This window comes from Balaenoptera physalus, assembly GCF_965194825.1.
Source record: "Balaenoptera physalus genome assembly, chromosome: 3".
Classification (NCBI taxonomy): Eukaryota; Metazoa; Chordata; class Mammalia; order Artiodactyla; family Balaenopteridae; genus Balaenoptera; species Balaenoptera physalus.
In genome coordinates, this window is record NC_138890.1 from 20600230 (window position 1) to 20617475 (window position 17246).

Below are 17246 nucleotides of genomic sequence, written 5' to 3' on the forward strand. Positions count from 1 at the left end.
ACCTCCCACCTCAAGGCCCCAGTCCCTTGGAATCAACACTACCCATTAGCAAGAAATTCATTAATGGAAAAATCTGCTCCAAACAGCAGAACAAACAAACAAAACTCAAAACTCAGAGATGATCACAGCAAACTTTAACCCTCATACTTCACTTATGCCCCTATTGAGAGCAGGGTCCGCTCTGTTACTTAAACTGATTATTGCAGAAATGAATATCACTAGCATATCACTGCTCCTACCCCCCCCCCAAAAGTAAATAAACACTACACAAAATATAAACTTACCCCAAATAAAAGTCAACATTAACTTAAGGATACTACTGGATTCCTATAGCACTAGGTTACCGCAGTACAATAACAGTTACTACACTAACCTACGATATTATAATCCTCTTCCAACCTATTTACAAAATATCCTCTTTCTGAGGTTCTGGAAGTGTTACATTGTTGCATTAGACTCTTCTTCTTGAGGTAGTTCAAAGTCTTGAAAAACAGCAAATTTACATATTTTTATATACATATTTTTATATATATAATTTACATATTTTTATTTATTTACATATTTTAATATATTTTTATTTTTATATACTCTTCTTCTTGAGGTAGTTCAAAGTCTTGAAAAACAGCACATTTACATATTTTTATATACTGCCACTGATGGGTAAATTATCATAAAAGGCCTACAACCAAAATCCTCATCCTTTGATATGCAGATCAGATCATACAAGCTTTTCCCCTCAGATCATACAAAATAATCTAAAACTGGAAACAGAGAGATTAACACTCATTCAAAAATAAAAATAATAACAAGCAGCAAAAACCAAAAACATAAAAAGGAATCTGTAAATGGCATCACACTAACAGTCTTAAACTTTGCTAAAGACAATATACTTGGTTTACCAAAGCAATAAGCATTTTATAAAGTACTCCAGAAATAACACTTATAAAAATAGGGGGAAAATTTTAGATGAGAGCACAAAACTAAAATCATATTCTCTGGCAAAGAGTTCTCCCAAAATGTCATGTCTACAAGAAGTGATGTCTGACAAAACTGTGTCTGGGCTGACTCAGCCACCAGCTCATGTTCAGGTGGCTTTTCCTCAGGTCTGCTTCATCGGTGAAGGGATATTTGCAGATGCCTGCTTGAGGTAGGCCAGGGAACCCTGAGGGATGTCGACTGGCTTTTTGTGCTGCATGTTGATGTCCTCCAGCACCTGCTGCCAATGTCTCAGTTTTGTTAAGTGCTTCTGGACCAGAGCATCCTTCCGCTGTAATTCGTTCCTCAGTTCCGAGACATCCTCTTTGATAACTTGCTCTGGTTTCTGGACAGATAACTGCAATCTTTTTTGTAGGAAAAAACATTCTGTCTGTCTCACAATATCTAGAAATTTCTGGATACACTGATCAACACCAGTTCGAATTTCTTCCTGATCTGTACCATTGACATAATCCTGACTCACCAGAGAAGCAAAACAAGCCTCGAACAATGACTCCAACTCGTCCACCAAGGTACTGTTAGAAGTTCTCGGAACGCCTGGTATGGCCTGAAGAAGCGAAGCCTAGCCCAAGAGCCCCGGCGGGGGTGGCGGGGGTCCGGGTGGCTGCCCGGAGAACATGCCTCCCAGCAGAGCCGCCATTTCTAAAATGGCCTAGCCATTTGTTTTAAAACCTCCCCAGGTGATTCTATCTGCAGCGGAGGTTGAGAACCATGGTTAGAAGTACTTAACATTAAATCAGTGGTGTGGACCCTTAAGGCTGATGGCGTGGAAGACCCTCACCCCTGCCCCAACTGTCACTAGGGCAGTGGGTCTCAAAGTGTGGTTCCTGGACCAGCAGCAGCACCGCCAGGGAACTTGTTAGAAATGCGTGTTCTCTGCCTGCATCCCATACTGCAGAATGAGAAAACTCTGACTTGGGGCCCAGCAATCTGTTTATCAGCTTTCCAGGAGATTCTGATACTCCTAATGTTTGAGAACCACATTCTGGGAGTTGCATGGTTATCAGGCTGAGAGGTCAGGCAGTTTAGACATGGCACCTTTCTTTTTGTTCTTAAACTCATGTGTGCTGTGCTTGATGGGCCATTTAAGTGTTCGCTTGTTTGTTTATTTTGAGAGTTATTTTGACTCGTGCGATTCCCTCCTTCAGGCTAACTTTAGAACTTCATCAGGCCTTAGATACGAACGCCGCCCCACCCGCACCCCATTCTCCAGCATAGATAGCCGCTCTGTGACCTAGCAGCCACCTCAACGTCACAACCCCGCCCCCCGAATACGTCATAGTGCCCCGGGCGTTCCAGGTGCGCGGCGCAGCAGGACAACCCTCGAAAGTGAGAGGCGAGGGGCTCACTCTGAGCCGGCATGGGCGAGTGGAAAGGCTACATCAGTGCGGTGCTGCGGGACCAGCGCATCGACGACGTGGCCATCGTGGGCCACTCGGACAATCGCTGCGTGTGGGCATCGCGGCCCGGTGGCCTGCTGGCGGCCATCTCACCGCAGGAGGTGGGTGTACTCACGGGGCCGGACCGGCGCACCTTCCTGCAGGCGGGCCTGAGCGTGGCGGGCCGCCGCTGCTGCGTCATCCGAGACCACCTGCTGGCCAAGGGAGACGGAGTGCTGGACGCGCGCACTAAGGGGCTGGACGGGCGCGCCATCTGCGTGGGCCACACGCCGCGTGTGCTCCTCGTGCTCATGGGCCGGCGGGGCGTGCATGGGGGCATTCTCAACAAGAAGATGCACGAGCTGATCCACGGGCTGCGCTCGCAGGGCACCTAGCAGGACAGCCAGACAGCGGCAAAATAAAGTCTGACCTGGGCGTGGCAGACTCACCCTCCGGTCGTGAGGGGGATGGGGAGGGTTGCAGATGCGGAAAGTACTTTACTAGAAGATCCTTGCAGAAAATGTATCTGGTGAGGTTGGTATTATGAGTCCAGAGGCTTCCCAGCCTCCTGAGCCCTACACCAGGCCCTCCCATGGGTGCCCTGCCTGTGGCCTAACTCCCTAGGCCAGAGTCCAAGGGCCTTGGTGCCTTCCCAGGGTCCTAAGGACGGCCAACCCTAGGAGGGAGTTCTCAAACCCTCTAACTCAGGCCTGAGCATCCTTTCCCACAAAACTTTCTACAGATCTGTGTGGGACATACGGTAAAGGAAGTCCCCTCCCCACCCTCCCACAACACTCCCTAAGCTGGAGGCCAGGGTACTTCTCACCCCCTCCACATGACAAGAGGAAGCACTAGTGAGGGTTGTGAGTGGGTGATGGTGGGGCTGGTAGCCTGGAGAGCAGCTCTAGGGCTTGCAGGCCCTTGCATCTCCCTGCACATACTTCAAAGGAGACGGAGGTGGGGGTGGGGAGGCACATGTTGCAGACCGTCACAACTAGGTCTGGGGCCCTACAGCGTTCCTGCCTCCTTGGGGTCCAAAGGCCCTGGATATGTCCCTGGACTAGAGGGAGGAACTTTGGCACCCCCCACCCCTTGACCCTCCCTCTGCAAGCCTCAGCTCAGGGGGACCTATGGAGGAGGAGGAATTGAAAAATTTGGGTGGGTTTAAATGAAGGCTGGTTTATTGCCCAAAAGTAGAGGATAAAGGTGAGAGGGAGAGTGGATAGTTTCTGCGCCCTGTGCACTGGGGTCCAGGGCATGACCTCTCTTGCCCATCTCCACCCTGCCTCTCCTTCCCCCAGTGGCCCTGACAGGCCCCCACCTATCACTTGTTTTCTGGAGAACTGATTTTATCCCAGAGAGAGGGAGGGAGGGAGGCAATGAGGTGGGTGAGCAGAGGCAGATAGAGACCAGAGGAGGTCAGCCTGGTGGGGTTAGCAAAGAGTCCTCCTTACACTTGCCTTAAGGTGGCCCTAGCCGGGGCTCCAGGAAGTTTGAATTGTGGATTGGACTCATTAGGCAGGGCCAGGAGGATTGTTGGGGAGAGCTTGTAGGCTGGCTCCTCCAGGGCACAACAGGCTCTCTTTGGGAGGGGAGATAGTGCTGCTGAACCCCAAACCATGGTCTCTCCTCCCCCCTAGACGGAGAGCAAGCAGACTTCCAAGTGCACAATGAGAGTTTCATTTCTTTTTTTTTTTTTTAATCAAGCAGTGTTGGGGAAGAGGGTTGTAACAATGACACAGAAAACCTGGGTGAGGATGAGGAGAATGGTATCATGGAGGAAGGAAGGTGGCAGGGAGGGGGTGAGAATTCAGCCAGCGACTCAGGCTCCCACATCTATGCGCGAGCAAACAGCTGTAGGTCATGAACTCAGACTCACCCTTACTCCCACCCAGCCCAGTCAGAGCTGTGTGTGCACAAGAACACAGTGCAGGTCTTCAGACACATGTGCAAAGGACTCAAAATCATACCCAAGTAACCTGCAGTTGGCATGCACCCCCCCACCCCACCCCCAGGTGCATCAGTACGCATATGCAGGCTGTCACACAGGCTCACCCCAACATGCCCACGTGTGCACATAACACTGTCTCTCAACGAGTGACAGGGACAGAGCAGGTCTCTCACAAGCCCAGACCTCTGAGGACCTGCGCAAGGACAGGCGCATGCCCAGAGCACACAGACACACCCCTCTGCCCTTCTACCCCGGGCACCAGGCACAGGCATTTCCTGACTCCAGGCAGCAGTCTGGGCTGGAGCCTAGAGATGGGTGGCATTGTGGTGACGGGGCATCGCAAGGCGGGGGGAGGGTGTGGCAGGGGGCAACTCCTCCAGGAAGACCCTGGCGGGCAGCGGGGGTGAGCGGGGCTCGGGCCTGGCACAGCACAAGGTAGCGCGGGTGATGAGGTGGTCCAGGGGCTGCAGGGAGTGCATCCAGCGGGGCAGGAAGTCCCATGTCTGCAGCCACTTGGGCAGGCGCCCGGGGCTGCGACTCTGCAGCATGCTGACAAGTACCACGAAGGCCAGCAGAGCCCCAAAGGGTGTGCCCACACCTACCATGGCCTGCCAGCCTGCCATGGAGATGCCAAACACCAGCGACGGCAGCAGTAGGAAGCACAGTAGGAGGTAGAGGACGGCGAACCAGCGGTACTTGGCGGTGCGTTTGCCCAGTGCCTTGGCCATGCAGATGGGCAGGCGCGTGCAGGGCACTGGGTACCACAGCAGGATGCCTGAGATGTTGAAGAAGAAGTGGCAGAGGGCAATCTGCAGGGGAGAGGGTGGAGGGGTGGAGGTGGGCAGGGGCGCCAGCTCCTGAGTCAAGATAGATAACAGTGGCCCTACAGGGTCTGGGCAGCAGGAAAGTCAGCACTTAGGGCTGACATTCCCCCAGTAAAATACTGAAACACTTCTGGACCAGTAGGTAAATAACTGCTGCCCTGAACTCTCCACATTTCCCCCACTGATCTCCCTCTCAGGAATTCCCCAGCAGATCCTGCCCAGATCCAGTAGCTAAAAGATTCACACCAGTTTCTGGCTCAGAAGCTCTGGCCTTCTGAGTGGGCAACATCCTGGCTTATCAGTTACTCCTTTGCTCCTAGAACAGCAACCCCTTTGCTGTCTGCCTCCCCAGTCCTTGATCCCCCAAACTGAGCCAGCACCCCTTCCTCAGAGTACAAATCCCTCTTACTCTTGTTCGATTGGCATGGCTCTCAGTAATGTCTCTCCCCTGTTAGACACTAAGGTCTTGAGGGCAGCACCAGGTATACTTTGCCCGTATGGTTTCCATAGAGTCTGGCATAGTGGGTGGCCCCTAGTAGGCAGTCAAAAACTAATTTGTACGTGTTGTCCTACGTTGGGTCAGGCTCCAGGCACCAGTCCTAGCCCTGTCCTGCCTCTGACAGGGTTACTCTCCCAAGCGCACCTGGAAAGCACTGGACAGCTTCTCCCGGGGGCTGGCCAGTGCAGCCAGGATGGCCGTGGTGGTGGTGCCGATGTTGGCGCCCAGTGTGAGTGGGTAGGCGCGCTCAAGGCTGATCACACCCAGGCCTGGGGATAGAGGAGAGGACATGGTCTCCCCAGCTCCTTCCTTCAGCCCTTTTCCTGTCAACCCTGCCCCACCTGACCCTGACTCGGTGTGGGGACTCACCGATGAGTGGGGTGATGGCCGAGGTGAACACAGAACTGCTCTGGACAACGAAGGTCATGCCAGCGCCCACCACCATGGCAAAGTAGCCTGTGGCCCAGGTGAAGGGGGTGGGAAAGTCTGCGAGCAAACGGTCCCAGTAGGGTCAGTGGGAGGGCATTGGGAGGGGGCGGGGACTTTCCTTGGGGAGGAGGAATCGATGTCAGCTTCCAAGTGGGACCTTGTCAGTCCCCTGCTCAACGGCGGTGGCTTTTCCTGGTCCTCTTTGATCTTGGATTAAAGGCCCTTCTCAGCCTGCTTCTATCATCCTTTTGCTCCCTTGTTCCCTCTGCCTGGGACATCCTCCTCACTCCTAAATATTCATCCTCGGGACAGCGTGGATATCACTGCCACTGGAAAGCCCTCCCTGACCCCAGCCCCTGGGCAGACTTTGCATCTCCCTCCTCTGAGCTCCCATAGATCCATGGATGCCCCTTATTCCAGCGTTTGTCATGCTGCCTTTGCCAGTGCCAGGCAGTGTCCCGAAAGCTCAAAATGAGGCTTAAATGAAAGTCAGATGGTATCACTGCCCTGCCCAAACCCCCAAGTGCCCCCATTACCCTGGATAAAGTCTAGGCTCTGAGCGCAGCCTGGGACCTGCTCTGTCCCTGTTACCTCGCTGACCTCTCCCTATCTCTCTCCACCTCACTCACTGAGCTCCCACCACACTGCTGGCCACCTTTTTGTGCCACAGTCCTGCCCAGCTGAGCGCTGCCTCGGAGCCTTTGCACTTTCAGGTAGGTTCCCTCCACCCGAAAAGCTCTTCAGCCACATCTGACTGCTCCACATTTAGGTCCCTGCTCAAATGTCACCTCTGCACAGAAGCCACTGACCACCCATCAAAAGCAGCCTCTTCCATATTCTATTTGCTGTTTTTTGCTTTCTCCTTGGCAGTTACCGCTCTATCTGAATTTATCCCCCCTCGATCACTTTTTTATTGCTTGTCTCCCCCTGTGGGCTGTGAGCCCCCTGAGGGCAGGAGCCATCTCTGTGTGGCTCACCTCTGTATCCCTGGCACCACGCCGTGCTTGGCACACAGTAGGGGCTCAATGACTATTAATTGAATCAAACAATGGCCTCTGAGAATCTCTTTGGAGCCACCTGCTAGAATGGAACCACAGCTGGAAGCAGCCACAGATCCCCAGGTGTCAGCACCTCAGGGGCCTCAAAAATCACCTCGTCCAGTCTCTTCTTTGTTCACATGGGGAAGCTGAGGCTCCGAGATGGTAGGGCTTTACCCAGATCACACACCAAGGCAGTGGCAGGACTCAGCAAGATCCAGAAGGGCCCATCCTGGGGCCTGCCCACCCACTGCTCGAGGCTCACCAGTGTTGATAACCTTCTGAATGACCTTGGCCACCTGGCCCTTGAGCAGAGAGTTGAGCATCTTGACGAGGAGGATGAGGCAGGTGCACAGGAGCACCAGGGAGCCAGCCAGCAGGATGAGCCCCACAGCCAGGTCAGGCAGTCCTGTGTCCACGAAAATGTGGCCGCCTGCGGGAGGGTGGTGGTACTTGTATCAAGCTTCTGAGAGCTGACCCACTCAATCCAGCTCCTAGCCCCCGACCTTTGCCACCCTCTTGGGCTCAGAGCCAAAGGCCCTGCCTCATGTCTCTTCAACCTCTAGAGCAGGGCCAGACCCAAGCCCAGGAGCTGGGCTGGCTGACAGCTGTCCTCCTGGGGCTGGAAGCAGCAGTGGCCAGGTGGGAGATGGCCCTGCCTCTGCCAGACTCTGCCCTGCCGTGCCAGACATCTCCCACGCTGCAGGTACTCACATTTCTCCATAGTGGCATTTCCGAGCATCCGGCTGGTGTTGGCCTCTGCCCTGGGCCTGCGGGAGGGAACCTAGATTAAGAGGAGAGTGACTTAGAGAATTCAGGAAAATGCAGCCTGGGATGGGGGCTAAGGTGGGGGTTAGGGAGGGATGGAGGGGATACAGATGGTCCTCTTGACTACATGCCCTTGGATGCTTTGCTTGCCCTCTCTGAGTCTGTTTCCTCCAATGATGAAATGGAGTTGAAAATATCTGCCACAGGAGAATCTGGCTGTAGTCGGCCCTCAGAATATTCAGCCCCATCAACCCACTGATCTGGCTCTCACTGGGGCCCGCAGGGGCCTCCTGATCTGATGGTGTCTTGTCCATGTTTTCTTCTACCTCTCCTTGGCATTGGAGGCTGCTGACCATGGCCCACTTCTTCTGAAAACTCTCCCTTCCCCATCTTTTATTATCAATCCCTGTCTCAGGGCCTCCTCTTCCTCAGCATCCTTGCCCTGTCCTCTCCCCTCAGGCACCTAGCCCACGTTCTGTTTTCCTCTTGCTCAATTCCTTATCTGGAGGGGGTGGGGCAGAGGGCCCAGGACCAACATCTCTTCCCTCCCCCACCTACTATCGATGAAGAGGAGGGGGTTCCTGGAGAGGCCCCTTAACTCAGAGGGCCCAGGGCCAGGCAGGTAGCCTAAGTGAGGGGCTCAGGCTGTGCGTGGAGGTGGTGGGGAGTGTCCTGGGCCTAAAGGGGCAGCAGCTACTCAGCTCCAGGCCACTGTCACTGTCCAGAGATGCAGCCCAGCTTAGCCAAAGGGCCTGATTCTACAAGAGAAACCACAACTCTGAAGGTTTAGATAAAATCTCCCAATCTGTAAATGCTGGCAACCACTTAAAGACATACTTTACAATTCTGTGAAGGCCAGTCTGGCCAGTCTGGAACCACTCATCTGTAGCCTTCTTGGGTTAAGGAGTTGTTTTTTTTTTCCTTGGCACAGCTTGTGGGATCTCAGTTCCCCGACCAGGGATCGAACCCAGGCCCTCAGCAGTGAAAGCGTGGAGTCCTAACCACTGGACTGCCAGGGAATTCCCTAAGGAGTTCTTTTTAAAAATGCAACCTGGGCTCCTTACCTTTCCCCCAGGGTCCCATCAGTGAAAGTAGAAAGTGGGCCAGGCTTGGCTAGGAAGAAGCCATGTTACAAAGGAGGATTTGAGCCGCAGAAAGGGGCCCTTACTCCTTGGGCCCCAGGCAAAATGAAAGAGCCACAGCTTCTCCCTGTCACCACCATCTTCCTCCTCTGGGAGCTGATATGGACCCTGGTCCCATTCCCTGTGGGATCCCCTGGGGAGTCCACAGCCCACACCCCTCTGACCTTCCTGGGTGCTGAGGGTAAGGGCTCAGGTGTGGTACTGGCACTTGGATTTACAGCTCCTTTATGTTTTATTCTAATCTGTGTCATTTAAAAAATGTGTGTTAGAGATAAGAACTATTTATGGCACCTGACTTTATATTGGGGTTTATTTTGGTGACATGTACTCCCTTGAGGGGGGCAGCGTGCTCATCTGTGTACCCAGTTGGCCATACCAGGGCCCTGGGGCACCCTCAAGCCTGGGCCAGAATTGCAGGCCGAGAAACCAGGAGAAAATAGTCTCTGATGGGCTTGATTGGAAAAGCCGGCTGGAAAAGTGGTGGTAACTGGGAGATAGCTGGGTGTTTGCTGTCTGGCAGATCTGAGTTCAAATCCTGCTTTTATCTCAGCTACCTTGTGCAAGTCATGCCGCCTCACTGAGCCTGTTTTCTCTAAAGCAGGATAAGAAAAGAGCTGTTGCAAAGGTTACAGGAGGAAATATGTGTGAAGCACTCACAACAGGGCTTAGATCATGACAAGCCTTTGATAAATTGTGCCTCCAAATAAGGATTAGACCCCCTCCCTCCCTGGGCCTGTCTAGTATCACATGGTGTGTGGGTATGGGTTGACTTCCTAGGTCAGGATCAATGGCTCCTGCAGACATGCCTGAAAATCCTGGCCCTGCTGGGAAGGAAATTGGTGGACCATCCTGCACTGTGCTGGGCCTAGGGGTCTCTTGGGGGAGGGGTCTCTGGGACCTGGGGAGGCTGGAGGAGGAGGAGAGGAGCTCCACTGGGGTCCCACTCAGTGCTGACAATGTCAGGGCAGGGCAAGGCTGGGGGCTAGGACTTCTGAGTTTTGGAAACTTGACCTTCCTGCCTGGGGTTATGTGGCCCTGGCTGAGTTCAAAGGGCCGGTCCAGAGACCCTAAAGTGCAAGAGAGGAGTGTGGAGGCAGCAAGAGTGGCAGAGAGAGGGTCAACTGCATTGCCAGGCTGGGTGGGCAGAGACGGGAGGGGAAGGAGCAGGCCCTGGGGATTCCCTGTCCAGCAGAGGGGAAGGTGGGAGCTCCAGCCTAGGTAAAGAGCTGCCAGGCCCAGGGTCTGGGGCATAGCCCCAGGATATGCCCATCCCTCCTGGGCCTTGGGTAGGTGGGGGTGGAGGAGTGGGAGGGGCATGTGGAGGGGTTGCCTTAGCCCTGGGCTCAACCCCAGCTGAGCACTCCCTGCTGTGTGACACTGGACAAAACACGTAACCTCTCTAAACCTCAGTTTCCCTGTCTGAAGCATGAGGTCCATAATGCTGCCCACTTCTCCCCAGGGGCTAGTTGTGAGGGATCTCGGAAGAGAGAGCTTGGGATTTATGTGCTTGCAGAGACAACCCAAATTAAGAAGACACCTCTGGGAACTGAAGGATATGATTAAGCTCACAGAGGAATGTGGGCTCCAAGAATCCTTCCCCTGGGGAAAACCGTGCAGGATGTGGGCGTGTGCAGTAGTCTCCCCTCCAGGAGAAGAGGTGTTTTAGGGTCTTTGCTTTTCTGGAAGCAGAGCGTGAGTGCTCTGCTAGCAGCGCCATCTGGTGGCAAAGAGGAGAATTCATTTTTACAGCTGCACCTACCACCCCTGGAGGGTCTCCAAGTGGCTGTGGTCACCTGGTGGCATTCACGCCTGATAGGCAGAGTGGGAAATGGACACATATGGTGGGATATACATCTGGAAGAGACAGCGAAATGGAGAGTCAAGAGTGTGGGCTCCAGATTCCACCAGGATTTTTGTCCTACCTCAATCACATAGACTTGGACAAGCCTGTCTGAACCTGTTTAAAATGGGGTTGTGACAATCCCTGCCTCCCAAGTCCTCAAAAGAAGCTGGTTTAAACCAGGTATGTAGGGTTGACAATCCACACCGTGACCACACAAGAAGGTAATTCCCAGGACAGTGTCAGGACCCTGGAACATCAAGAATTGTTGGGATGCTAACAAACACTGCCTCTGGTTTTTCTTTCACCATCTGGAAAACCCCAGACTGTCATCACATAGGTGCCCTGGAGGCTGGCTTAGGCGAGGTTGGGCCTAGCTTGGTGAAAGCTGGAAGCAGTGAGAACAGGTTGGAAGGGGCCACAGGAGACTCGGTGGCCAGAGGAAAAACGTGAGTCTTCAGTGCAGGAGGAGCGGCCAGTGCACGTGGCTGAGTGAGCCACTTTCCAAAGGGGACTGTCCCAGAGAGAGGGCCAGAACAGGGAGCTCACATCCCACCCCCAGCTACTCTCCAAGCCAAGGAAATCCAGTCTGGACCCTGCTCTCAAGGGAAGGTTTCCCGGGAGAGCTGGGACGAGAAAACAGTGCTCAGGCGAGCAGTAGCAGGAGCAGTGGAGGCACCAGTGAGGACAGCCCCGGCCCAGTGAACTTGGGTGGGTTGCTTCCAATCCCTGGGCCTCAGGACCAGCGTCACTGAGGATTCCACTGGGTGAGAGCTACATTTGCTGGTGCATCCTTCAAGGGGAGACCAGGTGAATGCAGCTGCAGGCAGGCAGCAGGGATTTCAGAGGACTCGAGGATCACCACGGCTGAGGAGTTCCCTTCCACAGCTTGCTTTTTGTGAAGTTCAAAGTGTGTGACTTTGGTCTCTTTCAGGTTTTGCTGTGAAGCGGAGGGGATTTTGGCCATTCAGAGAGCTTGGAGAGGGCCCAGAGTGCTCATGAGAAGGGGAGATGTGTTAGAGGGGTCACAAAGCCAGCGTGAAAGCTGTCTGCATGGGCTTTTTGATGTCAAACTGCCTTGAACACTCAGAAGGACTGAGCTGGAGCTGTGTGCCACTCAGATGCAAAGGAACCTCGCAGGGCCAGTTGAAAGAATGTTCTCCGTTCACACTGGGATAAAGTCTGGGAACATCAAGTAGCAAGTGAAGAGGGTGTGCTGGGCTTCTGGTTTCCTTGTCTTTCGTTCTAAATGGTGTTACTTCTTGTATGCTATAATCAAGGGGGAGCAAATACTGTGGATTATGGTTTTGATGAAGCATTTTCCTTTTTATGGCTGAGTGAGAAAGTGTGCTAATTGCTAGCTTCCATGTTAGCCTGGTGTAATGGCTGGTCCACGAGTGTCCAACTGATCCAAACGGAGCCTCATTCCAGGCATTAGAAGCCAGAAAGCAGCAGGAAGAGTGCAGCAGGACAAGGGGACACCAGCCTGTGGGAGTCTCCAGGGGAAGGAGCCCAATATCAGTACAAGTGGCTGTTGTGTCTCCAGTGAGGTCTCCATGGCCCACTTGTCCTGCTCCTGGGACACTCTCTCCCCGCCCACCTCCGCACATTACCTGGGCCCCCAAACACGGCAGAAGTGAGTCATTAATCCCCCTGGCCCCCGGGGGAAGAGAGAGCCCTAGATTGCAAGACCTGAGCTTGGGGCCCTGAAGTGGTAGGACAAGCTCTGGAGAGTTTCTTAGCCCCTTAGAGCCAATTTCTCTACCTATGAAACCACAGGGTTGAGCCATATCAGTGGTTCTTCAACTTGAGCGTGGGACAGCCCTAGAGGGCTTGTTGAAATGTAGGCTGCTGGGCTCTACCTGTTTTTTTTTCTGATTTAGTGGGTCTAGGAAAGGGCCGGATAGTTTGCATCTCTAATGGGTTCCCAGGTGGTATGTGTGTCACCGGTCCACACTTTGAGAACCAATCTCTGGGCTAGATCGATGACATGCTAACTTTAATTGATTGGCAATGGCTGCCTGAAGCTGGTGTGAGGCTGGGAGGGTGTAGCAACATCTGCCATAGGCACAGTATCACTGCAAAAGTGCCCCATATTTGTCCTCCCAGGGTAAATGATCCCCTAGGTCTACATAGAGCTTTTGAACAGACAATGACACTGGCAGTCAGCTGTCTGAAGAGGGAGTCTTCTCACTGAAGCCAGACCTGGGACTCACCTCCATGGGGTTTGGGTGGCACCAGATCCGGATGAGACTGTGATTTCTCAGGGACTCATCCCCCGTGGCAATGCTGGTAATCACGGACTTGTCCAGCTGTGGGCAAGGTGTGGGAGGGGGGAGTGAGGGTGGGGTCCTACAGTCCCCCAGCCCCCGCCCCACGACAGCCCTGCCTCCACCTGAATGATGAGCTTAGTGAAGGGCTCCGTGATGATCTTGAGCAGGTCAGGGGCATCGCGGCCGCCATGGATGTTGAAGGAGGCCACCACAAGTCGAGTGATGTGGTGCAGGTATCCGGTGGCAGCCTCCAGGGGCAGCAGGACCAGAACTGACAGCCAGTTAAAGCAGTCGTGCACTGTGGCCCCCGCGAAGGCCCTGGGGCAGGGAGGCCACGTTGCAGGGCAGGCCGGAGCCAGGATGCACTCAGATTGGGGGCTCCTGGCGTCTGGGACCACCCTCCCCCGACAAGGACAGGCCCCTCACTGTTCCACCCCCTCACCGCCGGAAGTCAGTCCTGTCCCCCGCCTGCATCAGGGCCACGATGGTGTTGGTGACGGAGGTGCCGATGTTGGAGCCCATGATGATGGGGATGGCAGAGCTTACCTCCAGCACTGGTAGAAGAGGGCGCCTCTTAACTAACTGGATCAGGGCCACCCAGCTCCTGCCCCACAACCTCTCCTGTCAGACCCATTGCCCTCATCCCAGCGCCCAGCAGGCATTCCTGCCATGCTGCTGACTCTGCTCAGCCTCAGCGTCACAGGTACATGGGGGCACATGCTGTGTGTTTACATGTGTGCATACATGTGAACTGATGTTCACATATGTGTACCGCACCTGTGTATATGTGAACGAGTGTGTGGGTGCATGTCCATGAGGGCACGGGTCCTAAATTCAAATGTGTCTCTGTGCTTGTGTGTGCACATGTGTACATGAGTGTGACATCACTTTCATGTGTCAGCTTGGCTAATACCCAGTTATTCAGTCCAACACTAATCTAGATGTTGCTGTGAAGGTGTTTTGCGGATGGATTTGCCTCAACCATCAATTGACCTTGAGAAAAGTTTAACCTCAATAATCTGAGTGGGCCTCATCTCATGAGATTAAAAGCCCTAAGAGCAAAACTGAGGCTTCCCTGGGGAACAAGAAATTCCACCTGTGCACTGCAGTATTGGCTTCTGCCCAAGAGGCCCAGCCTGCCTCACAATCACATAAGCCAATTCCTTGCAATAAATCATAGATCTCTATATATCTCATGCAGGTTCTGTTTCTCTAATTCCTCTGGTTCTGTTCCCCTGACTGATGGAATGAGTGACTGTGTGGCGACATGGAGGTGAGCCTTCTTGAGGGTGTACTCCCTAGTTGCCACCCTTCCCAGCTCCTGGGGCACCCCTCCTGGCTGAGACTCCAGGCCATGCTTTGGAGAACAGAGTGGGAGACACCAGAGCTGCCCATTGCCCGCGGCCCCTGCCCCCACTCCTGCTCTTCCCACCCCAGCCACGGGTCCAGAATCCCAGCCCCCCACTCCTTCCCTGGCCCTCGTGGGCCAACTCACAGCCGGAGGAGACCATGCTGACCACGATGGATGTGGAGGTGCTGGAGCTCTGCACCAGCACGGTCACAAGGATCCCCACCACCAGCGCTGCCACTGGGTTGGACAGGATGGCATTGTCCTTGAAGATGTCGCCAGCCACCTTCCCTAGGGAGCATGAGCCAGCGTTGTCCGAGACGCTTCAAAACCCTTCCCTGGTCCCCTCCCCTCCGCCCTACCTCTCCCCTGAGGCTTCCCTGGGGAAGGAGAAATTCCACCTGTGCACTGCAGTATTGGCTTCTGCCCAAGAGGCCCAGCGTGCTTCACAATCACGTAAGCCAATTCTTTGCAATAAATCATAGATCTCTATATATCTCCTGCAGGTTCTGTTTCTATAATTCCTCTGGTTCTGTTGCCCTACCTCCGGCCAGCTGGAAGGCTGAGCTGAGCACGTCCAGGGAGCAGACGAAGAGGTAGAGGAAGACGAGCATCAGTGGTACCTTGAGGAGGGTCAAGCCAGCCCGGCGCAGCTTCTGGGCCAACCCAGGCTCTGGAGACGGGCCAGTCATGAGCACAGTGGCTGGAGGGCTCTGCCAGTGACTGCCGACACCCCTGCCACCCCGACCCAGGCCCACCTGGCTTCTGCTCATCCTCCTGGGCCAGCTTGGCAGGCAGCGGGTCGTGGTGCTCCAGAACCTCCCCGTAGGGGCAGCCTTGCTCGGCGAGGGCCACGGGGCCCAGGCTGGGGAAGGCATAGGCTGAGGTCCCTGGAATCCTGTGCAGGACTGGGGAGCGAGGCTGGTCAGGAGTTCCCTGAGGCCCCACGTCCCGGGGAGGTTGGGAGGGGTGGGCAGAGGGGTGGAGGCCTCCCCACCGGGACGGGACGTAGGCAACTGAGGGCAAGCAGGGTCCAGGGGTGGGAGCAGCGCTCACCCTGTGGGCTGGGCACGTAGGCAAAGGCCGCCCCATGCATCATGTGCCCCCCACACACTGGGAGTGGGGAGACAGCCCGGCCCTCCAACCTCTCTCCGTAGGACATCATCCTGGGTGCACACCGTGGGCCCTGCACATCAGGGGCACAGCAACACTGAGTGAGAACTGCCGTGTCCTGGAAACTCACACACACTCACACACCCATACGCTCACGTGCGCAAACACCCATGGTGTGTGATTCCAAACATACATCCAGCGAAGCACACCCTCCACCGTCCCCCCACACCCAGACGTGCACACTCAGGTGCTCAGCACAGATTTGGGGATTCATTCATTCATTCATTCAGCAAGTATTTACTGAGCATCTACTCTATCGAAGGCACTGAGCTCGATGCTGGGGTACAGCTGGCTAAATACAGATGCAGCTCCTGCCCCCAGGAAGCTCAAAGTCTAGTGGAGAATCAGATGTCAATGAAATAATCCCTCAAATAGATGGAACATGGCAATGGGAACAAGTGTTCTAATGACAGATGCAGGTGCCACCAGAGTGCCCCTGGGGCACAGGGGTTCATCCTCACAAGTGAACTTCTTTCTCCATCCACCCCCACCCCCCAGCAATAAACAAGCACTGATGGGCCTTTCTGCCATGAATGAGGCTCAGACCAGGACTTGTTTAGTTAAGGAGGGCCCCCATCCTGTCCCCAAGTCTGGGAAGCCCTTGACTTGCTTTAGCTGCCCCTGAATTGCCGCAGGAGTTCCCGGCTGTCGGGGTGGGAGTGACCCAGTCTGCTTCAGCACCCCACCCTTCACCCCAAACCTTATTCCAAGGGCCCTGGCTGTGGGGTTGGGGGGCATGCAGAGCTGAATTCCAAGCCCTGGAAGAGCATGAGTCTGTTTTACTCTGGGGCAGTGAGCCAGGCTGGGCTGGGACTGAGATGTTATGGGGGACAGGAAACAGAGGCACAGTAAGGACAGAGGTGAGGAGCCTAAGAGTTGGGGATGGGGTTGGGGTGTGGGGACCCTGGACTCACCTTGGTGTTCTGTGTTTCAGCTCCTGCTCAGATGCTCAGGGAAGCCCTAGGGGCCTGAGGAGAAGCTGGGATCCTCTTCTTTATACCCTCGGGTCAGGGGCAAAGTCCCTAGAACCCTAGTTGCCCTCCCTCTGTTCCCCAATTAACCTCACCCCCGAGATTCCTCCCGGTTAATTGCTAATCGTCAGCTCTGCAGGGGGAGTCTGTGGACAGGCTCTCCCCTCCCCCACACAGATACTCAGCCAGAGCCATGACCCAGACACAGCAAGGAGGGCACAGATGCATCCCATGCCCCCAGGCAGAGACCCTGATGCCACTCAGGCACCTCGTTCCCGGGGTCCCCAGAGATTCCATGGCTCTGGCCCCTTTCCCTCATTCTTGGCCTGACAGTACTCTGCAAGGAGTAACACAAACACCCTTCAGCCTTGCCTTGCATCTGGGTGTCTATGGGTCTCTCTGTGTGTCTTGAGGGGCATTTGGAGAGGGAGTGTGTGATGGAGGAAGCAACAGAAGACAAACCCAGAGAGGCTATGTAGCGCTGAATTGTGGACGGTCCAAGACCACAGATACAGGATGTGAGCCTGAGAGAATCTGCCCCTGGCCACATGGGGCAGGGCCTGGTCCCCATTTTAGAATGGTCCCAGGTGTGGGGGGTTGGGATGTGTCAAAGGGA

At 54.6% G+C, this 17246-nt stretch overlaps 2 protein-coding genes and 1 pseudogene across 3 annotated transcripts; 1 reads left to right on the forward strand and 2 right to left on the reverse strand.

Annotated features, from left to right (window-relative positions):
• Positions 1-967: 967 nt before the first annotated feature.
• On the reverse strand, positions 968-1642 carry LOC309656755 (mediator of RNA polymerase II transcription subunit 28 pseudogene; annotated as a pseudogene). The gene has a single exon. The product of its transcript is annotated as a mediator of RNA polymerase II transcription subunit 28 pseudogene (transcript).
• PFN3 (profilin 3) lies at positions 1636-3485 on the forward strand. The gene has a single exon (XM_082453628.1). It carries the CDS (start codon positions 2357-2359, stop codon positions 2768-2770), a length of 414 nt encoding a protein of 137 aa, XP_082309754.1. The 5' UTR covers positions 1636-2356; the 3' UTR covers positions 2771-3485.
• Positions 3486-4052: 567 nt separating this feature from the next.
• SLC34A1 (solute carrier family 34 member 1) lies at positions 4053-16666 on the reverse strand. Its single transcript, XM_082453482.1, has 13 exons — positions 16574-16666; positions 15543-15672; positions 15245-15394; positions 15031-15159; positions 14634-14777; positions 13581-13692; positions 13261-13456; positions 13082-13177; positions 7830-7899; positions 7381-7548; positions 6019-6135; positions 5794-5918; positions 4053-5135 (listed from the first exon to the last, which is right to left on the reverse strand). Exons 2-13 carry the CDS (start codon positions 15649-15651, stop codon positions 4632-4634), a joined length of 1920 nt encoding a protein of 639 aa, XP_082309608.1. The 5' UTR covers positions 15652-15672; positions 16574-16666; the 3' UTR covers positions 4053-4631.
• Positions 16667-17246: the final 580 nt, after the last annotated feature.